Source organism: Vanessa tameamea, chromosome 10, assembly GCF_037043105.1.
Source record: "Vanessa tameamea isolate UH-Manoa-2023 chromosome 10, ilVanTame1 primary haplotype, whole genome shotgun sequence".
In the NCBI taxonomy this organism is placed as follows: domain Eukaryota; kingdom Metazoa; phylum Arthropoda; class Insecta; order Lepidoptera; family Nymphalidae; genus Vanessa; species Vanessa tameamea.
In genome coordinates, this window is record NC_087318.1 from 1,099,949 (window position 1) to 1,123,624 (window position 23,676).

General features: G+C 33.9%; 1 protein-coding gene across 7 annotated transcripts in view; it reads right to left on the reverse strand.

Annotated features, from left to right (window-relative positions):
• Msp300 (Muscle-specific protein 300 kDa) overlaps window positions 1-23,676 on the reverse strand; it is a 180,276-nt gene that overhangs the window by 129,885 nt on the left and 26,715 nt on the right. For 4 of the 7 annotated variants that reach the window (XM_026633671.2, XM_026633672.2, XM_026633668.2 and 1 more), the window contains exon 1: window positions 13,264-13,804. The exons of 1 other annotated variant lie outside the window; for it this stretch is intronic. In XM_026633671.2, coding sequence (XP_026489456.2) covers window positions 13,264-13,774 — 511 coding nt within the window. In that variant the 5' untranslated portion in view covers window positions 13,775-13,804. Of the gene's footprint in view, window positions 1-13,263; window positions 13,806-23,676 lie in introns of those variants that run through there. 2 more of the 7 variants (XM_026633670.2, XM_026633673.2) reach the window with 2 other exon arrangements.

A 23,676-nucleotide genomic window follows, 5' to 3' on the forward strand; every position in this document is an offset into this window, starting at 1 on the left:
GTACCACCCACTCATCATTTATTCTACCGCCAATTAATACTGTTGTGTTCCCGTTTGAAGGGTCTGTGAGCCAATGTAACTACAAGCACAAGGGACATACCATCTTAGCTCCCAAGGCTGGTGGCGCATTGGCGATGTAAGGAATGTCTATGGGCGGTGTTGACCGCTTACCATCAGGTGGGCCATTGCCTACCTTCATAATAAAAAACCGAAACAAAAACAAACTTAAATATTTTAATAAACGAGAATAATTTGAATAAGACGTAATGAAACGGAAAGTGTTCGGATTTAGACAAGAAACGCGGACTGACCTTGAAATATTTCAAATATTAGCAACATACGTTATTTTCAAATGTAGACCAAAGTATTATAACCAAAAATAAATTAAATTATACTAGCAATATAGAGCAATGTCGACATCATTTCAAGCGAAAAATTAAAGTGTTTTGACAGCATTATTACCTATTTGAAAAATTATGAGCACAACTGTTGTCATAAAACAGATTAGATGCCAGAATTAGAAGTTACAAATACTATAAATCAGGTACTTCTCAATGATAGAAATAATAAATTGAAACAATTTCTCTCAGAACTTTATCGTAAATTATATTATTCAAATATAAGCACTTGTAAATTGTTACGGTACAGGATTTAATTCGATGTAAATCCACCAGCGTTTTGGAATGAAGATTCTATCGAGAAGAACCAGTAAGTAACTCACAAGTTATTCTTTTTCTCGAATGAAGTAGTATCACACTTTTGTCATTTATCAAAATCAAAATCAAAATATACTTTATTCAAGTAGGCTTCTACAAGCACTTTTGAATCGTCATTTAACAAACTATTTAAAGTAAAGATACCACCGGTTCGGAATGTAGATTCTACGAGAAGAACCGGCAAGAAACTCAGTAGTTACTCTTTTTCAATATCTAAAAATACAGTCATGTTAGTTAAATATGTATTTATTATTTTATGTATATTGTTAGTCTTATGTATATATTATATATGTATTATGTCTTGGTGCATAATATATGACTTTAGCTCTTTCTTTAGATCTTCGTAAGGGAAGAGGAAGGCTTTCCTTTCTTCTTTTTCTTGAAGTAACCCACCACGCTGATCCATGTCAATGCGTTAACATTTTTTTTATGATTGAGGTAAGCGGACGTGCAAATGGGCTATGGACGGTAAGCGGTCGCCACCGCCCATAGACAATTCAATATATTTCTACACAACCGAGCAGGAGATAAATAATCTATTCACATATGTATGTGAATTCTATCACAAATTAAGCGCATGAAAAACTTAGTGTGCCATGATCAAGATACACTGTTTTATCCACTTGGATATCTCGGCACTTAGCACTAGTTAAATGAGAGACAAATAAACTTCTCATGAGATTAACGAATAAATCTATGTATGCGTGTGCGCAGATAATATTTAAGCGCGCCTCACTGGTGCGGAACTCCAAGGTCAAGGTTATTATGATTTGGACATTGAAAGTAATAAAAATATACGCCATCATGTAAGAGACCATTATCTTTAATTTTAAACTTAACAGGTTCTTGCAGTTTCTTCAACGAGTAGACATATTTCTGTTCCTAGTGGGATTTGTCAGTAACGAATTTAATACAATTGGCATAATCTATCGTACTTTAGAAGTGGAGAAAACGCTTTAAAAGGATATCGAACAAGTATTTATTTATTTTTTAAAACAATGGTGTCAAATGCGGCTACAGATCCTGAAGCCTCGAGTGACTGAAACTGGGATTCTTAATAGCATCACAGTTAGGAACAGGCAGTGGTCAAGCCTTTAATCTTGAGACTGATAGCTCTCTATGCCACGTCGGATTGTCTCCAACTTGATTATAACAGTAAAGTACAACAGTGGTAGCGCCCCGTTTTGTGCAGGCTAGCAGCCCCATCTTAAGCACACCAAGCGGCCGGATGAAAGCACTGTTATGGAGATCTCGCCTCTCACCCAAAAAATATTTTTCAAAGACCTAAGGAATTCTCCCTTGCTTCAAGACTTGACCATAATTGGCGAGGCACATCCAAACTCGTGACGCACAAGCTTTTTGTATTACCTGCACCCTGGATTAAAAAAGGGCCTGCAAGCTAAACTGTTCGAGTTCAAGATTGTCCACCATGAAATTAGGGCGAATATAAAATGGGACATCAAAATTGACAAAACAAAAAACTACGAGTATAAGCCTCATATTACAAATATTATTAGCCAACAGTGTAAGGCACTGTTAAAGAAGAATTAGTCACGTTTAAATTGCGAACAATGGAAGAGAAGTATCGACAAGTGTGATATCGACCTTAACGACATTGACATAGAGATAAAATTCGTTTAGCAAGTTTGTATATTTTTCATATTTTACTGCATCTTCAATTAAGATAAGGCATGAGCGGTGAGTATTTATAAGTAATGATGGATATTCAGACGTAATAAATCTTTCGTATTATTACTGTGATTACTTGTAATTTTTCTTGTCTCAATTAATAAGTTATACACTCAATTAATAGTTAACGGTTCAAATATAGTCAGTTTTGAGTAATTGAGGTAAACTTAAATGAATCAGCATGTTTTGCCTATTTTCTTTCAACTCTGGAATATCGACTTTATTCTGTTTTTTCTTCGTTAATTCTTTAATTTATAACACTAAATTACGTTGATATTCAAAATGAAAATATTATTTATTGAAGTAGACTTATATTCAACAAACAGGAGACTTATTTATAATTTAAAATACAACAGATTATAAAAATAAAACGAGAGGTGTCATGGGACACCCAGTTGGAACGCAATTGCTTTCGCTCTAATATGATATGATGTCTAAATAACTGAAACAATAAATTAACAACGTTTGAAAATAAATAAATGACAATGAGAAATTCTTATTGAAATAACACTTTAATTAAAACAATAACGAAAATAAGTTTAAATAATATAATTTATTTATATAGATATTCTACCGCCAAACAACAGTACTCGGTATTGTGGTGTTCCGGTTGGAAGGGTGAGTGTGCCAGTGTAACTACAATCACAAGGGACATAACATCTTAGTTCCCAAGGTTGTTGGCGCATTGGCGATGTAAGGAATGGTTAATATTTCTTACAGCGCCATTGTTTATGGGCGATGGTGACCATTTTCCATCAGGTGGCCCATATCGTCCACCAAACTACACCATAAAAAAAATTTACCCTAGAAAGAGACAGAGAAAAGGAAAGAGAGGGTAAGGTCGTCTGGAGGAGAGCATAACGCTTTTTTCTTACGTGACGCTTACTCTATAGTATAGTAAGTTCCAAAAATATATTTAATTTAAAAAGGTTTTGTATTGGATTTTATTTACAAGTGACAAAATAAATACCCAAGACGTTACTTTTATCGACAGACGAGTAGTGCTTCTCTGGCCCAAATATCACAGGTCTCGCTCTTGACCTCCAGTGATAAATGGTATACTTAATTGCTATAATTGTACATGACATCATTACCTTGATTGGGAAATGTGGCAATTTTGTTTTGTAAATTAAATCTGCTACGATTTTTTTATAGAATTCTCGCAGGAATAGGTATTTTGTATTTTATCTTCAAGTTTGTTTTAGGAGTCGGAACGCCACTGATGCTAAGACTTTCACGACGTTACGAGGTCCGAATACCGTTGCCCTATTAAGGCTATTTTTAGCTATGAAGTAAAGTTCATAGCACCCTTTCGGAAACATTATTTATTTATGATATTATATATTGTTGATATTATACAATGAAACAAGAAAATTCAAGTAAATATATCACATAACAGGAATACACATATGGCAGAATTTCGTTGAAATTAGACACATGCAGGTTTCCCCACGATGTTCGCCAAACACGAGATGAATTATAAACACAAATTAAGCACATAAAAATTCAGTGGTGCTTGCCTGAATTTTAAGATACACGCGTTCTAACCACTGGGCCATCTCGGCTCTTTAAATATATTGTTTATAAATAATTAACAATCAACGAATTGTTGGTACTGGATTTTATTTTTCTAATTGAATTTCATATACGATTACTGTGCAACCTTGCTATTGATTACATTTCGAAGTAATAACAAAAGTGGAGTCAGATTTTTACGGTAGTATTTCAATGCCAATTCAAGGCCAAATTAAATTATAAAATACTCGTACAAAGTAACTTCATCAATTACTTATTATTATTTAGTAAATGTCATTTAACTATTTTGTGTCTTATCATTTTCTTAATTAGAAATGATTAAATATATTATCACTCAGCTATTAACAAAACATTATAATGGATCAAAATTAAAATATATTTCAGATACAGTAGACGAAAACTGATCTTATTAAACGAAAATGTAGCCATCACGGGAAGTGGTTTTTGAAAGAATTTTTAATTTAAGAAAAACTAATAAAAAATTACAAAGTAAAACGTAGAGTTTTGTTAATTATTATTATTAATAAATTATTATAATAATATACAGCAAAACCCAATCAAATCCCAGGGGACATCACCGCAGGACATATCATAACGTGTGTCCGCAAAAACAGGTGCACTCTCTATTTCCTCACTCTAATAATCCGATGGGACGGCAAATCCGACACGACTGGAAAAAGTTCAGGCGCAGGACCAACGGCTTTACGTGCTGTCCGAGGCACGGGAGAACACACACACTTCTAACTTCCAACTTCCAGATTCCGGGCTGTTACTACCCAATATATTTTTCTCGGCATGATATGGGCATCTGTGGCTTTATATCTAGCGAGTTGAATAACAAGGCAATCATTTATACTTAGTAAACACAAGGTGAATAACTCACGAGGAAATAGAGAGAGAAGAAACACAAGGCATACGAATCGGACTCACCCCCTAAGGCGCGCCAACAGATCCCTTACATAAAAATATCCCTTTAATCACGACTCGGGTAATTATTTTTTTCTTACTATTACATATTAGGAATATTACACAGCAGGATAATTACATGGAATTTAGAAAATAACTACAGATTTTCTTGTAGGAAACTGCATTCCGAACCGGTGATGACTTCTTGTTTAATTGATATAATAGATTTCTAAATAATGATTCAAAGTTTTTTTGTATGAGACTATTTGAATAAGATAATTTGTTTGATAAAAAATGAATGCCGCACATCCGAAGAGAAGAATTTTCATGAATTTTCAATGGTTTTTAATTGAACCATTGCATATTCCTAAACATTTACTCCCATCCCCTCCCTCCTTCATATAGATAAAGATAAAGGTCAATAGCAACAGATATAAATAACTGATTCAAAAATTTGTTGATTTATCAATAAAAGTACTTTTTACGATATCTAGTTGAACGAATATGACTTTAAATAGGATTAATTAAGGCTTACTATCGCTTGGGTTATCCTAGCTTATAGAATCAATTAGATATCGCCAGTTATTTTGATGGCCCCTCTCATATATCATTATTACAAAAGGAGCTAATCAGCGTCTCAGAAAATCATTTTTTGGCAATGACATTAATTTATAAATAGCAAGGTTTGTAAAAGTTCTACTGCCGTTAATAAAGTAACATAGGACTTGCACTGAGCCCTTTCACTTGATACCAAACACCAATACTGGTATTGTTGTGTTCCAGTGGAAAGAGCGAGCCAGTGTAACTACAGGCACAATGTAAGGAATAGTTATGGGTTCCCAATGTCTATGAGCAGTGGAGGCCACTAACCATCATAGGTCAAACAAGTGCACATGGACACGTAACTGTATTATAAAAAAAAAGAAAATTACAGATCCAAACCCAAGTAACCTCACTAATCCAGATTTGAAACCACGTTCTTCTGTTAAGAATCGAGTGATCTTTCTACTAAGCTGTATCGTCTCGTAAATGTAACTAGCGCTTTATTGTAATGTAGAATAACTTGTCTTTTAATAAGATAGTTAACCTTTAAAAAAGATATTATCTTGTGGAACACGAGCTAAGCTGCTATCGGTCACGCGATCAAATTCATTAGGACTGCAATCCCAGTCTTCAAAGTCTAGTAAGAGAATGTGTTTAATACAGAACTGCGTCATGGGCTACGAATATACTGTATCATGAACTATTGAAGGTCAGTAGGTATTAAACTTAAAGTGGACTGTTATCGTTTCCTCGCGATGTTTTCCTTCGTAAATGAACCGCACAGTTCAAATACAAATTAATAAAACTTTACTTCTTAAATTATCTTTTGTCACTTTGTTGTTGAAGTATATTTAGTGGTAATTTAAGTTGAGTTTGCGAAGCGGCGTTCATATACTTATAATTTGCCGTTACGTAATTTATATTATTGAGTATTTCTATTAATATTTTTTATAACTGTGACTTCAACATCGTTTGTCTGTTCACCATAAAATTTGGCATATACAAAGACTTTTTTAAATATATAAATATATACACAGACAGAAACAAGGTCTGTGAAAATGTTATGTCCCAAAAAGAGGCCGAGCACGAGGAGAAATACGCTGACCCGCTCCGCCTAGGAAGACCGTAAAGAAACGTCTACGCTATGTCACCAATTTTGGGAAATGAGATATTTCCTTCCTTGTTCCTATAGACTTAAAATAACTCCCACTTACAACCTACTCGATTTGATAAGACTTTTTTGTAAAAAAAAATATGTAAGTAAGTTTATAAAAATATGGAAATTGTATAAAATGTTGAGTAGCGGTTTTATTTTTAATAGATGGGCACATAGATGGCACAAATGATGGCAAGTGATCAAATCAGCCCCTAGACATTGGCACTCGCTAATATAGAGCCAACCATGGAAACTAAGATGTCCCTCGTGCCTGTAGATACACCTTTCAAACCAAAACACATCAATACTAAGTCTTGCTGCTTGGCTGAAGAATATCTGTTGTGTGGGTTGTACCAAACCAGACGGTCTTGCACAAAATCCTACCACCAAGTCTTTAAATATTCGAAAGGAAATAGGTAGATTACTTTGTCTTTGTCATGTTCCAAGCAATTTATGGTCTTTATATCTATATTCAAATTGATGCGTGTTCAATATACGCGTCCGTGTGTGACCACTCACGTCACACTAGTGTATCATATAGCGTTTTGTCTTTGAAAACTTGGATAATATTTCACGTAGCGTTTTTACCGTCAAGGACTTCATGTGGTTTACTTTGCTGATACATTATTTTTTAAAAGAAGGAAGACTTTATACATTTATAGAAAAGAAGAAGGAAGACTTTATTCAAAGAAGGAAGACTTTATTCATTTTTATATATATTTTACCTTTTTGGTCTGAAGTCTAGGGTTCAAGGCCCAGCCCAGGCTGATAAATTTTTGGGTTTTTTTTTTTGGAAAAATCGTATCGGATGTGCCCTCCTATCGGGTTAAGAGAGGGAATAGAGCGTGCCCCTGTTTATGCTCACACACTTGTACAATATAAGAAGTACCTACTGCGTAGTTTGCTGGTTTCCCTGGAGATTCACTACCTTGGCTAATATCGGTCAAAACTACATCAGTTTTTCAGATAACTTTTTAATTAATATTCTGGAAACGATAATATTTCCTTCACGTAAATCCAAGGTTGTGGTTCGATTTTAATGTATATAATACTTCGAAATTTATAAGTTGAATATAATTCTCAGGAACACGGCATCTGCAGTGCTATTATGTAAAAACTCACTGCACTTACTCACTAACTCTTAAAATGGTCAAAACTGAGTGTTACACTATTTTGAAGCGTGTATCCTTTAAATGTTCAACGTGAATGTCGTATGATACTTTTGTAATTTTCTGCGATGCGTTTCTAGTTTGTTCTTACAGAATAACTACTGCATAGTAGATATTCTGGGGCAAAAAAATTTGTGCAAACACAAGTGTGACGGGACCGAAGAATAATGTTGCAGGATAACTCTTTATTTGATTTTCAGGACACGGGAGTATACCAGTTCCAATCTTCCTCCTTCTTCCTTCTTCATAAACAAAGAGACCCAATATTTGAATTCAGGGCCTCATGGTCTGCATCATAAGGTAGCCTACGAACTCTATAGTCTTCAGGTGAATAAGGCAATCACTAGTACCAATATGGCTGCAGTTTGAATGTAAATTGATATTCAACAATGTAAGAACACCATTTTAAGACGGGACATATCTTGTTGCAATGTTTTTATTATCTAGCAATGTACCTACTCAATAAAGTCCGGTTACTGTATTCATAAAACGATTCGTTTCGCTTACGGATGGTAAATTATCGAATTGGCGTTTACATTTTATCTATTTTGCTACGTCTTATCAAAAAGATACTTTTCTTAAATATAATAACCGGGATTAATCAGTTAGTTAAGTCCGTAAACTAAAAAACACAAATGCTTATGAATTCATTTATGTCTAAATGTTTTTATTCGATTTGAACTCAAGATCTTTGCTTCAATTGCTCGCATTGTATTGACTACACCATGAGACATGTTCAATGTATGTTATTATTCAATACTACGTCGTCTTTTGAAACGAAATTCAACGAATCAGACGCATGAATAAAATACAACAGCGACTTGCAAGTTGATGATATCATTGACAATTATACGCCACAGAGCATTCAGTTGTCAGATGTTTCTTCCCCTAATTAATTAATGTGTTACACGTAACAATAAATTGTGAAAGTCACATGATGAGAGATACTCTATAAATAGAAACTGTAGTCATTTAAAATGAAAGATTAATACAATGTTAATATTCGGAGTTTGTATGTTTTAAAGCAAGTAGGTATTTATGTAAGATTAGTTTAAAGAGTCGTTCAATGTCATTATAACTTGATCATTTATATTTTTCGATTGTTTAGAAATTTTTTATTTTGATGCGAGTGAATTGGACACACGCATACTTTTTTATTTTGTCTTTTTAATCACTATCGTATCGAATTATGGGACATTGGTATTTTAAATACCTACATGTAATATACTATTGTATAGTAAAGTAAATTTTAAAGTAACTGCTAGTAAATTCTTCTTCTCTTGAGAATAACTAGAAATTGGTATACACACGTGAAATAAATCTTTTATGAAACCATCGGAATAGCGTGGAAGAGAAATCGCTTAACCCTTAGGAAAGAAAAGGAGAGAAAAGGTTGACCTAGCAGTGGGACATTATTGAGCTGTTTGTTACTTTTAATGTTTATGGTACAAACATAATGTAAGGAATTATAAGGAATTTTTAGTCTTAGCGTCGAGCTAAAATTTATTTCCAATTCCAGCAATACGTGAAAGATAGTTTCTCATTTATTAAGGCCGAGATAGTGCAGTGTGTAGAACACGTCAATCTTAACCGACGATTTCGGGTTCAAACCCAGGGAAGAAATAAACTTTCAAGTGCTTAATTTGTGTTTATAATTCATCCTGTTTTTTGAGACGTCAAAGTCAAACTCAAAGTCAAGTCACTAGCTCACAGATGACAGGAAACATCGTGCTGGTAGAAAATTCTAAGACATCCACCAACCTCAGGACTCCGGAAAGGCCTCAGTCCAGTGGGATAATTACAGGCCGTTTCAATTTTTATTACATGTATATAATAAAAGTAGTAGTAAGTAGAAATAAACATGAATTGCAATGGCCGAGCGATGATGACATCATGGCCAGTAATCACGGCGTCACAGTCACGGCACTAACCATAACAGAGATAACCTATCTCGACTACCTTTAAATATTTCAAGTTTTTGATGTATAATGTAGTGACACAGATTATTAAAAAGTCAGATAGAACGCACTGAACTTCATAGTTAAGCAACAAAAACAAACGAATACCAATTCCCGATAGTGTGACGATGCGTCGTTTTAATACGTCGATAATTAATATAACGGTGACTATACTTGTGACATTTTGATATTGTATCTTTTGTTCTTTTCACTACAATTATCCGTGCGTTCTATCTGCCTTTATTTTATAATCTGCGACTGACACACTCACAATATTTAGATAGCTTAGATCCATATATAAATTACTTATATAAAAAAAAGTTGCAGATAATATTATACAAACATAATTATTATGAAGTTATTTACTTCTCGACTTTTGCGTCCGACATTTTTGTATTATGTTTTTTGAGGCTCTGTGATATTATTATTGTTATTGATTACTTAGATATATATTCTAAAAATATACCTAATTGATAAATATATAGCTTAATTGTATATTATTAATTAATTCATTTAAATATACAAAATTACAAAACAATTGAAGCTAATTGTGGGTAAAGTATTTTTAAATTTAGAAGCCTCAATAACGGTGACCTCAAAGATGCCATTTCAATCCTGACCTTGAACTATTGACCACCAATAGCCAGTTCTAGTTTAATTTTTGATTAGCTTATTTTTTTATTTATTTTTTAACCAAATCATGCTCTCAATGTCATCTATGCAACCATTCAATTAGTAGTGCGATTTTGTAAAGAATCACATGGTATCTCAGTCGACTATCGAGTTACGGTGACACGCCATTTTGATACATATAACGTATAAATTTTATAAATATAACAGTCAATATCGCATATCAAAGACTAACATTTCACGCTCGTGTTCCGCGGTAAGTTTTGAGTCTCTTCTTACAGCCTTAGATCGTAGGTTACACGACTTTTAACGACAAGTACCTATTGTTTTAAACTTTTTCAATCGTTGCCTCAAATTTTATGGCTAAGTACGCGTGCTACAGAAGTTGATAATTTCGTAACAAAAAAAAAATACAGACAAATACATATTAAAATGAGTATAATTTGTTTGTTTGTATGTAGGGAGTAATGTACGGAACTAATGATCAAATTTAAAGAAAAAAACACTCTTAAAATGTTACATTATTCCTGAGTACTATGAGGTCCAAATAATATACATATATATTAAAATTCCGCAGATATTTTTAACTTTGCCGTTTCATAAATTCAAATTATTTGTAAAAAATACATTGGTAAAGAAGGCATATTATTCGATACAAGATTATACATAAAAAAGCGTGGAGTTAGTGCTTGTTGACTTCCAGGCAGAATATATAACATACATATATAATTGTATTTAACTAAAATGACTGTATTTTTAGAATTTGAAAAAGAGTAACTACTGAGTTTCTTGCCGGTAGAATATACGTTTAAAACTGGAGCTTTACATAATATAGTTTGTTAAATGACGATTCAAAAGTTCTTGTAAAAGCCTACTTGATTAAAGTATATTTCGATTTTGATTTTGATTGATATATTAATAAACTACACTCGTGCGAAACCCGCGCGAATCGCTAGTCTTGAAAACAACCATTGTTTATAAAAACGAATATCATTATAAATTTTCATATGAGAATAAATTGAAGAATAAATATAAAAAGTGTAAATAAAAACATCCGGTTGTTTTAAATGATGTAATTTAAATTTTTCTCTAATAATTATATTTATTTATAATAAAATCGTTGCGTTATTAAAATGTAATTTTGCATAATTGTTTTAACAAACAATATAGGTATGTAAACCCACTATGACGTCACTATGACGAAGCGGTGCGGTGTGCCAGGGACCAAATGTTGACTATACGTCTGAATCAAAAGTAACTGATAGGACACCAAGATGAAAAGGTTCTATGTATTATTAATTTCGTGTTAGGGCCCGACTTTTTCATAATGCAATGCTGCACCGCAACTCTTTGCCTATTTATGACAATTTAATTATTGGTATTAATAATATATTTCTTCATTTAAATAGGACTTTTATAAGAAATTTTTAAACGTACTTATACCGCCAATGCGCAACCAGCCTTGGAAGCTAAGATGTTATGTCTCTAGTGACTGTAATTACACTGGCTCACTCACATTTCAAACCGGAACAGAACAATATTAAGTATTGCTGTTTGGCTTAGATTCTACCGAGACTAGAGGAACCGGCAAGAAACTCTGTAGTTACTCTTTATCAAAAAACAAATATAACCAACATATATAATTAAACATAGAAACGAATATAATCGACTATCTACTTCGTAATTCGTAAAGACAGTTTTTGTTTTAAATATACAAATGTCATAAGTCACTTTGGCGTACCTTTTGCGTATCTATCTTTTATTTCCGTTATATTTATAATTAACTACGTATGTATATATTCATAGGATTTAAAATTCTAAGTAACTCTACTATTTTTACGTTTTATGACTTAAAGTAAAAAAAAAATCACTAAATACAATCTATCCGTATAGTATAGGTTACGAGCGATTGAAATAAAAAAAAAATACTCTCCGATCGCAGCGCCACCTACTGGGTCCAATATTACAATATAACCCATAGACTCATAAAAAAAAAAACATCTAAATTAAAAAGTAAGAAATAATTCAGTCATAGACGCACGTACACAATAAATATACTTACATATAAACGTATAGATATATATTTAGGTTTATTGCATTACGATAATAACAACACAAAATATTTATAATTGCGCTCACCTACCTTACTTCTAGATAAGATACAGTATCTATCCCGTCTTAGCATTATGTCACATTTGGGAATTTTTACACATTGCTCTACTGTCATTGTTGATAAGAAAGTATATCACAATCTGTTCCACTTTACACGAATAAACATTGTCTATTTATAACATTGCAATAACAAATGTATTCAATGTTGATAACTAGCTGTTCGGGTCTCTATCCCTATAATGTTTGTCCGTTTTTCCCGTAAATCTCGTAATTTGTATGCCTACATCCTTACCCGAGCTTCGGTCTATGACGTGTTAATTTAACAAACGGACAGAATTAATATCGCTTAAATAGTATTATAAACAGTCTGGTACTGACAATTATTGATTACAATAATATTTATCCTGTAATTGATAATTATAATAGCATTTAATATCTTTATTTATTTCGTTGTTTACGATCGTAAATATAATGTTTTTGTATATTTAACGTTAAAAAAACTAGAGTAAGCAAACGTACACTTTAAATAATATGATTTTTTTTTAATTGTAGGAAACAAATGAAAATTATATTCGATATATTAAACTACTAGTCTCTGTCGTAACTTAATCTATGTTTTAGCGGGCATAATATTAGCATTTCAAATGTCGTACTTTCGCTTGTTAGAATTTAAGCGTGTTTAATTATATTACGCTTTACAAATGTACGATTTTGGTCGTATTAGTTTTGAAATTTCCTTCACGCTTCATTTGCAAACAACCATGGAATTGAAACCAATTAAAGTACATTATAGGACCGGTACAATAACAGTGATGACATCAACGTGACCTTTAAAAAAATCTATTTACCTCGTATTTCTGCAATGTGGGAGTCATATTCCGATTTGCTGCGTACATAATCCTTTCTGGGTGCTGTATGCAAAGTATGATGCTTGTACTCAGAGTACCACTCGGTCTGCGGGGAGTCCGGCCGGTCCTCGCTCTGAGTTTCTGTTACAGTCCTTTTCACGGTCACACGCTCGAACTTGACGAAGCGGACGCCGGCTGCCAGGTCGCCCTCCTCGACCTGACGCTCGACTCTCTCCGCCTCCTCGGGTTCGACATGTCTCAGTTTCAAATTAGGGAAAGGAGTTTCGAAGCTCCTCGAAGGCGACTGGGTGTCGCGTGTGTGTTTTAACTTAACTTCGATTTTCGGCGACTCCGGTCGCCGCTTACGCTGTTCTATCTTACGTTCTATTTCATCTACGTCTGCGGTAGCGTCAACGGAGTCACTCTTGGTGCGCCCGGACCAGACTCGCTCGAAAAAGCTGACGCGGTCGCGTAGACCGCTGTGCGACGGTGAGTCGCCGCCGTCCGACATAGCGACATGACCTCCCCTTACGGAAGTTCGCTCGATACTGCGAGTACGAGTTAAGTTAAGGCTGTGAGCATGCGCGAGGCCACGTGCGACGAGACGTCGCCCAGACGATTCAACGCTTATTCTTTAAAGCTTTACAAAGCGCTCTAGTGAGCTTTGTAACTTTTTTCTCGGTACCCCAGTGACTTAATGACCTCTCTGAAGCCGCTTTGAACATTTAAGAGTCATTAACACATTTATTTTACTTTTATACCTAAAGCGATAAGCAACTTATAAACATTAATGTGATGGTTCGCGTATAAACAATGGATACAAAATGAACGACTCCCCTTTTTAATAAACAAACACTCTCCTTATAACGACAATACAATATGAAGTTTATTTTGTATACGACAATAATTATAGCATTATTAATATTATCATAGAATTCGCGCAGTATCGGTCTCAGATAATGCATTCCTTTGATAATGTACAAGTATGTAATTACAGCTTATCTTTTTAATATCACAAAAATAAATTTATACAAAATAATTAAAAAAATAATATCGAAACGTTTCATTCGACTTTAAAAAAAAATTACAGATACTGTAAATGGTAGAACTGTCTGTCTGTCTGTCTGTCTGTGTGGACTAGTATTAGATATTTTTACACATACCCAAGAGTATTGTAAATATTGAACAACATCACATACATACATTACTCTGATCCCAATGTAAGTAGCTAAAACACTTGTGTTGTGGAAAATCAGAAGTAACGACGGTACCACAAACATCCAGATCCAAGACAACATAGAAAACTAATGAACTTTTTCTACATCGACTCGGCCGGGAATCGAACCCGGGACCTCGGAGTGGCGTACCCAAACCGGTGTACATACTACTCGACCACGGAGGTCGTCAAATACTTGTAAATGTATAATGTGAATTACCGTGCAAGGAGGATACAGCAGCGATGTTATCTGAATCCTGAATAGATAGTTACCGTTTAACTTAAATATTGTGCTAGAAATATATTAAGTACTTCTGTACTTGATAACAAGAGACTACTAAGTTGTTTGGCGGTGGCTCGTTAGAGTATACATTCTGGGTAGCATTGTATCTATTTTATTATTCGAACTATGTCAATAATCACTTTTTGGTATACTTTTAGAAAAACTAATTTTATATCTTTTGATTATCTGTTAATAACTTGATCTTATTAGAGTTACTTCGTGTCTTAATGTAACAGTTTTTTGGCTTATATAAGACTTGTTTTGGTATCAAATGTTTGTATATTAAACTATGTTGTATGTTTCCCGAAAATAATATACTATATATAAATATGCAAAGACAAAATAGTTCAGTGCCTCTTTCTCCTCTTTTTATGTTTGGTTATTATTGACGTTTGCTAAGTGGTACGTGGTACTAGAACGCGTACATCTTAACCGATGATAGCGAGGTCAAACCCAGGCAAGCACCATCCACCCACCAACCACCACCACAAACCCGCACTTCTCTTCAAAGGAACAGAAGGCCTTAATCATGCAATGGAATATTCTACTTTACTGTTAATGACCAATAAAAATAATTTGATTAAATATTTATTATTATTTCAATTATAATGAGGTTTGAATTTCGACCAATAGGCAAAGACTAGTTTAATTATTATTTTTTATGGTAGCAAACGGGCTGTAGGCTCATTTGATGGAAAGTGACTACCACCGCCCATGGACATCTGCAACACCGGGGGCTTGCAGGTGCTTGATGATCCAGTAAGATAATAATTTAAAAATTATTATAAGAGGCACTTGATACAAAAGGGCTTTGTACAAGCCCATCTAGGTAGGTACCACCAGATGTCCCTCTTATCCGTCCACTTAAACATTGTATAAATATTTAACTTAGGATTGAAATTAAGGAATAAATATAAAACTCGCTGTTTAATCCGAGCGAGTGCCGAATACACGTGCTGAACGAGTTCTTATAAATATTTCCCGTTAATGATGAAGGAAAACATCAGAAGAAAACCGGTATAACGGAATACCCTCAAAAATATCTCAAAGAAGAGAACCATTGGGTAACTATATACAGAATATTACAGTCATAACGCGTCCCAGTTAAGTCTTAACGTCATTAGTTATTATTGTTCGACCATTTCGTTTACCGCTTGTGAAAGCCGAAGTGTGCTTAATGTAAACTAAAATTTATAGTTATAGTTACATTGTATAAAGTTACGTATAGTTCTATTAAGTTTCCTCTCAATCGTAATAGTAAAACAAATTCTGTGAAACTGTCTGGTTGGTCTAGTTAGATAAGGCCGCAAATTCCGAGGTTTTGGGTACCCTATGTCGGGCGGTTAGGAAATTATTGGCTTTTTAATTTTTGTTATTATCAAATTATGTTTCATAAAGTTTCTTTATAACATAAATTGCCAATGTCTGCATTTATCCCAACACGTATAGATACTAAAAGTTAATATTCAATCTGATAAAAGATTCGAACGTTTTTTAATGTTTTACATACATTCACTAGCTCATCCTGACTCCGTCCGAGTTATATGAAAAAATATTTAATTCAAGATTACACCGGTAGGTACCGCCTCCAATCTAAACCATAAACCCACTCAAATACACAACAAATTTTTGTCAAAGTTCAACTCTTTAGAACACATCGTTTATTTATATATATAAGATTTATATATATGTATAATATTTTATATAAATAAGTTTATACAAGGGCGTGAGAAACCAGATGCACTTGTAAGGTGGATGGGCCCATCTGACTGAGCCATAGAGTATAGAGAGCCTCCTTGTATACTAATCATCTTTACATTTAGCTTCGTAATCTTAAGTCGGCATATTTTTACGTTTTCGTTTCACTAAAAACAATTAAAAGTTATGTTTTAAAAAAATAAACGTTAATATGTCTGATGTGTTGTATCGTATCTAGCAGATAAACAAACTATTGTAGTCTGTGGAGAAAATAATTGATCGTAATGAAACGTCATCCCCTACTATATATGTATGACGACCTCCGTGATCTAGTGCTGTGTACACCGGCTTGGGTACGCCACTCCGAGGTCCCAGGTTCGATTCCCGATCGAGTCGATGTAGAAAAAGTAGATTAGTTTTCTATGTTGTCTTGGGTCTGGGTGTTTGTGGTACCGTCGTTACGTCTGATTTTCCATAACACAAGTGCTTAAGCTACTTACATTGGGATCAGAGGATCTGTGTATAGTGATGAATGGAATGGTTAATGATTCTTGTGCCAATGTCTACGCGGTGATGACCAGTTACCATCAAGTGGCCTGTATGCCATTTTGTCAGTCAATACTCTTGAGAGATGTGCAATATTAGCATCAGAAACATAATACAATTGAATCAATTTAAACGTGTTTTATAACAAATATCAAGACTTGAACTCCGTGTTTAATCGAGCACAATTAAAACACATCGTTTTTAAACGGAATCAATGTCCGACAACGAAAACCCTTCACTGACCTCGAACTCCCATAATTAGTGTGTCTGACAGACTGTGAGCCATGTCGGACCCTTCTAATTCGACAAACTATCGCTTTAGTACAAAAAAGTTCCTTAAACAATATACACTGTTTATTAATTTGCAAATTAAATTACAAACGAAATAAGAATAAAAAACAAAAAATACTGGTTAAAAGCATTTCAACAGTTGCTGCTGCCTTTCTGATAAAGAAAGAAGAACTCAATTATTTTTTGATGTTCGGCATTTGAATCTTGGGCCTTGGCGTGTAGCCTTATACAATTTTATACTGAGGCAATGGTTAATATTAACTCCTGCACAATTCAGGCTATAGTGGAATTGTTTTCTGAGACGCTGGTAGCACAGTTGCGTTGATTCGCGATCTCAAGTCCTCCTCTCTCCTGACGCTTCGGGAAGCAACATAAGTGTGACTCGAAATATCAACTAGTAAAATTTGCAACCAGTTTATGAATTTAAAGATTCTCTAACTAACCATCTGCGTAGGACATATTATAGTTCATAAATGTGTGCAAACAAAAGTGCACTCTATTTCCTTACTCCGCACACTATGACACTATGACAAGATGGGAAATTCATGCACAGGACGAAAGACTTAACGCATTTTCCGAGACATGGAACTGCAAACAGTGTCAAGTTCCAGAACCCAGACCATTATTGGGAAATCTTAACGGAAAAACTCGGAAACTTTTTAGTAGTCCAACCCAGATATTGCCTCAGATACAGGTCATATAAGTTAGCCAATAGACTATAGAGTTAGACGATGTTTAACTTTAAAATACAGCGTTTATTGGTTACAATGTGACGGGTATTTTATTCAGATTTTCTCATAGACACCTGTAGCGTTGATGAATGATGAATTGAATAGTCAACAAACAAAGTCAGCGTTCATGAGGAAGCTAGTTGTTGTAATACCGACAGTTGAGCTATTTGGTATTATGACTGACTTTTTCAAAAGGATTTCGAAAAACTTTGTTATATTTCGGTAACCATAATTTAAATATAAAAATGTAATAGAATATTTTAAAAGCAAGAAATATCTGCTTCGAAATACATGAATGTAATGTTGAAATTGTTTTTTTCCTTGAGATCTTTAAGTCTGGTACAATAAACGTCCATCTTATCAGGTGAGTGGGTGGGCTACTCAGAGAGTAGAGGCTATTGTTGTCTAAAGAAAAATGTATTAGCGATTACAGTAATATATAAACATAATTTGTTTAAATAACATTGATAATAGTTATTTACTTTAATAAATACAATGATTCATTTAATAGTTTCAATGAATAACTTAAAAAATAATAATTTTGTAAGTTACCATATCAATGGCTTTTGATTTGATGGTCCGGTGGTTACAAGACGTGTATGCTCACCGATGATTTAAACTTCAAACCAGAGGCAAGCACCACTAAATACCAGAATAATTTGTAATCATAATTCATCTCGCCCTCGTCGGTAAAGGAAAACATCGTGATCAATTTGCAAATGGTAACGAAAATCAGCAACCCGTATCCACGAATCCGTATTGAAGCAGCGTGGTGGGGTAAACTCCAAAAACCGTCTCAGTATGTGTGTATCATTTCGTTTACCTGCTGTTTCACTAAGATTATACGTACTTATTAAGTTTATAGTACGCATTTATTCAATTAATTAATGATTATAAATCGTATTAAGTTTCTATCCGGTATTTTTGGTAGAGTCAACAATCCCAACTTGTGATTGGCTATTTAAATTATTATGCCTATTTGAAAATTGTACATTAATATGTTTACAAAGCAAAATCGCATAAAATTTACATTGGACGCAATTTATTGGCAAACGAGTTTTACTTCAATTGTGATGCTCTTATATTGTTTAAATATACGAGCGTGAGAAATTTGCACTTTTAAATTGGATCGATGCACAATCTGGCTTTAATATAAATGTATATACATCAACAAGAAATCTTTAGATATTTGAAAACAAACAAACAACCTTTACTTAACTTAACTTAACGTATTGATTGTACTAAATCTTCCTACGAAGAAATCCGCAAGTAAGTCGCTGCGTTATGAAGTTCATTGAACTGTTTATAGTAACAGTTATTAAAATTTTAAATATACACCTTATTCATTAAACATAAGGCTTAATTTTAAATGACAATCAGTAAATGGTGCTACCTTAACGCACGCTGATCAAAAGTCATGTGGCTATGGTAAGGAACACAAGTATAGTTATTTTTATTGGTTTATGTATATTGCAAGTGCGTATTAAAAATCTTAAAATCCTTAAACGCGATCATAACTTTTTGTTTACAAGGAGCGCTTGTAATAAAACCCATCAAGATTCACTTGCGATAACAATTTAAATAGTTATATATACTTATTTTATTTAAATATTTCATACTGTTTATTCCGTATGAACTAGTATAAAAGCCGAAATGGCTTAGTAGGTAGAGCCCTTATCTAACCGATGATTGCGAGTTCATTGTCATCATCAGACAAGCACTGTTCCTTAATTTGTTTATAATTAACCTCGTTAAAGACGATAAAGGATATTTTCTGTTGTTGTTTGACGACCGTAGTCGAGCAGTGTGTTCACCGGTTTTCATGGGTACACTACTCTGAGGTCCCGGTTTCGATTCCCGGCCGAGTCGATGTAGAAAAAGTTCATTAATTTTCTATGTTGTCTTGGGTCTGGGTGTTTGTGGTACCGTCGTTACTTCTGATTTTCCATAACACAAGTGCTTTAGCTACTTACGTTGGGATCAGAGTAAATGTATGTGTCGCTTCAAAATTTGTCAGATGTAACGTTTTGGGATGCCCTCCAAACTTCTTATCGGAAAGCGAGCAAATCTCCGTGATATATTTAGATTTATTTTATGTATATTTGTGTTTATAATTCATCTCGTGCTCGGCGGTGAAGGAAAACATCGTGAGGAAACCTGCATGTGTCTAATTTCAACGAAATTCTGCCACATGTGTATTCTACCAACCCGCATTGGAGCAGCGTGGTGGAATATGCTCCATACCTTCTCCTCAAAGGGAGAGGAGGCCTTAGCCCAGCAGTGGGAAATTTACAGGCTGTTTATGTTTTATGTTATGTATGTATATTTATGTACATACATATACTGTTAGCTTATACATTTATATCCTTATCTATTTATTTCGTAATATCATAGTTTATTACATTATTTAGGCTTCTGTAGCGATAGGCGTATTCGTACAGTTTCTCTTTATCATGTGTGATAGTGATGGCCGCTTGAACGCTCGTACTGTGGTCAACCAGCTAACAGATGGCTGCACAGAAAATATATTAGTATTTAAATGAATGTTTCCATCATAGACCGATGCAGCTGTAATCCGACATGGCCAGAGAGAGTGCACGCGCTGGGTCCACGGCACGCCATTGAAATAAATTTATTTCCTACAGCGCCAGTGTCTATGGGCAGTTATTATCACTTACCATCATCAGGTGGTCAAATAGAGATGTACTCTAACATTTTTTTTGTCGAACATAGAAAAAAATATTAATATCGAATTATGTATTTAAGTTGAAAACATTATAAACTGCGCATACGCACTTGCAGTAGATAATGAAATCTACAAAAGTACACTTCATAAACAGCACTTAAACGAAATGTATTACATTAATTTCGTAATATTTTATTCCAGGTCTTGCTACTATAATTCACGAAGCCGGCGTCGGTATCTCGAACAATGCTCGGTAACAACCGGAGAAACCGGTCGTTTTATCACTTAAACATAATTTGTATACTTCACCTAATATATGCCCGACGAGATTCTCCGGACGCGAATTTTTTCACATAAGTTAGATATTACGCTGTACGAACATCCAGTTTTTATTGACTACCTTGGAATATTTTTTTGTGATAGGATCAAACATATATGTTAACGTATAAATATGAATACCGTTACATTACAATCCATCTCGTGAAATTGTAAACTTTCGAGAGATTATGAACCGAAGCTGACTGCTCACTATTTAACGCATTTCTTTTCGGTAGATTATAATCTACCGTAATCTGCAAAAACTTTTCGACTACGTCGTTTTATTTTATATTATAAGACTGCCTATCTGACATACCGTGTGATCCTGGGTTCAAGTTCTGGGTTAGAAAAAATGTATCCTAGTTTCTGTTATAGAGTTAGAAGCTGTTGGTGCTGTGTATGTACTCGTATATGTAATGATTATATTTTAATTTGTTTTTCCTGCTTGAATGTTTCTATACAATATTTTTTTAAATATACAGTCCAAAATAGTCTTCAAAAATGTTCAAATACGAATAGTTTATATGACTGACTAGTCTTACCGACAATAATCAGACGTTCATCAAGATAAGAATATATTTATAATGATGCTAGAATAATTTACATTTTTCAAGAGCCAATACTAAATTTATATAAAAATCTATCATTGGATGAAAGACTACAAAAGATCATAAAAATACGCTTTAATTTGTGTAATGTTTAAAGTCTCGTCAAAACAACATGAGACTTCAAACTTCAGGCTTTTATTAATAGACACTGAAGTGGTTCCCTGACGATAATGATGATTCACTTTCATCAGATCAGCTTGATTATACCAAAATGTATTTGCACACATATTACCCACACTTGGAAAGATTCAATGCGAAACGAAAATTAGAAGTAAATTGATTAACATTCTAGATTTAATTTCATACTACGTTAGTGGATGACTTAAATAAGTTTAAATTATTATAAATTATAAACGAAATAAACGGAAATTACATAAATAACAATACAATTAAATTAAACTATATTAGAACGCCTGATGTTTTGTTGCTGTCAGTCATCACCGTCGTTGATCATCGACGAGATGAAATTAAATGTTTTTAAATCGTGTAATTTCTTAACAATAGCTAGACGATAAATCAAAACTTTCCTGAGATACAGACAGTACGCCCTATATATAAACAAAGTATACTTCACCGCCTACACTTGAATGGAATGTCCAGAAGAGCTAAAACGAACCGGTCGGACGAGCCGCGCTAGAAACCTGAGCGGCCATTGTATAGGACAACCGGAATAGCCTAGAACCTAGGTCATCTGAATATATGTATGTACTTATCTAATGTATAGGCTCACTGCTTTATCTGTATACTGTTTTGAATGAATATTGTAGAGTACACCGAATTAATAGTCTATGAAAAATGTAATTTTGGATACATTTTCGGTATACTCAGTATATTTATGTTGTTTATTATCTTTTACGATTATTAATATAATATTATTATTAAAAATGATTATTATTTATTTATGGAAATATATTTTTTTTGATACTTGCTTTAAAATCGAAAAGTTTTTTACGCCTGTTCCCGAAGATCCTTTGAAATATAATTTTAAATGTTATTTTTGGACAGACGAGCAACAAATAACGGTCCATAGACAATGACCCTGTAAAAAATATTAAACATTCCTTACATCGCCAATGCGCCACCAACGTTGGGAACTAAGATGTTATGTCCTTTGTGCCTTTAGTTTCATTGGCTCACTCCCTCTTCAAACCGAAACACAACAATACTGAGTACTGATGTTTGGAGTTAGAACATCTAATTAGTGGGACCACCCACCAAGTGGATCCGTCGGATAGGTACCAACCTACTTGCTTGCAGAAGGCTTGCAGAACTGACAACCTCCAAGTAAATAACTTTAAAAAGATGATTATTATAGTCTGAGGCAATAAATAAAGAACATCTAGAAGAATGAGATAGAAATCTTACGGTATTGTTTAAGCGTATTAATAAAAAAGACAATGTCCATAGTCGACGCGAAGAATAACAATTTCAATAAATGTTTGCAACAAATCGTTTATCAAACAAAATGTCTGCAATTTATTAAGTTTATAACATCAAGTTTCTCACTCCGCAAACTCAATACATCCTTCCAGGAACAAGGTATTCGTTTGTATTATATTTATTGAATCGAATGTTTAAAAAAAGACTATAGATTATACACAATACAAGAATATAGACGATAAAACGCGAAGAGTTCGTATCCGTCGATTTCCATACGGGACGCATAAATCTAAGTTTTATGTAGTTGACTTTGTGTTTCATTACAGAAATAGAGTAACCAGATTTTCTTGTCGGTTCTTCGCAGTAGAGTCTACATTCCGAAGCGTTCGTAACTTTACATTCAAGTAAATTGACGATTATTATTTTTTTATAAGAGCCTACATGATTTAAGTATGTTTTAATTTGATTGTTATTGCACGCGCTCTATTTCTTCCTTCAAATATACGAGTATGTACAGAGGCTATGAATAGTTCTTATGTTTAATTACACAGATATACAACTTATACTTCCCAGGGTTTCTATGACCCGATTACTAGAGTTCCAACGTTCAGCTCGCCTCACGAGAAACGTGACTTTAAACCGATGCGAGATCACGA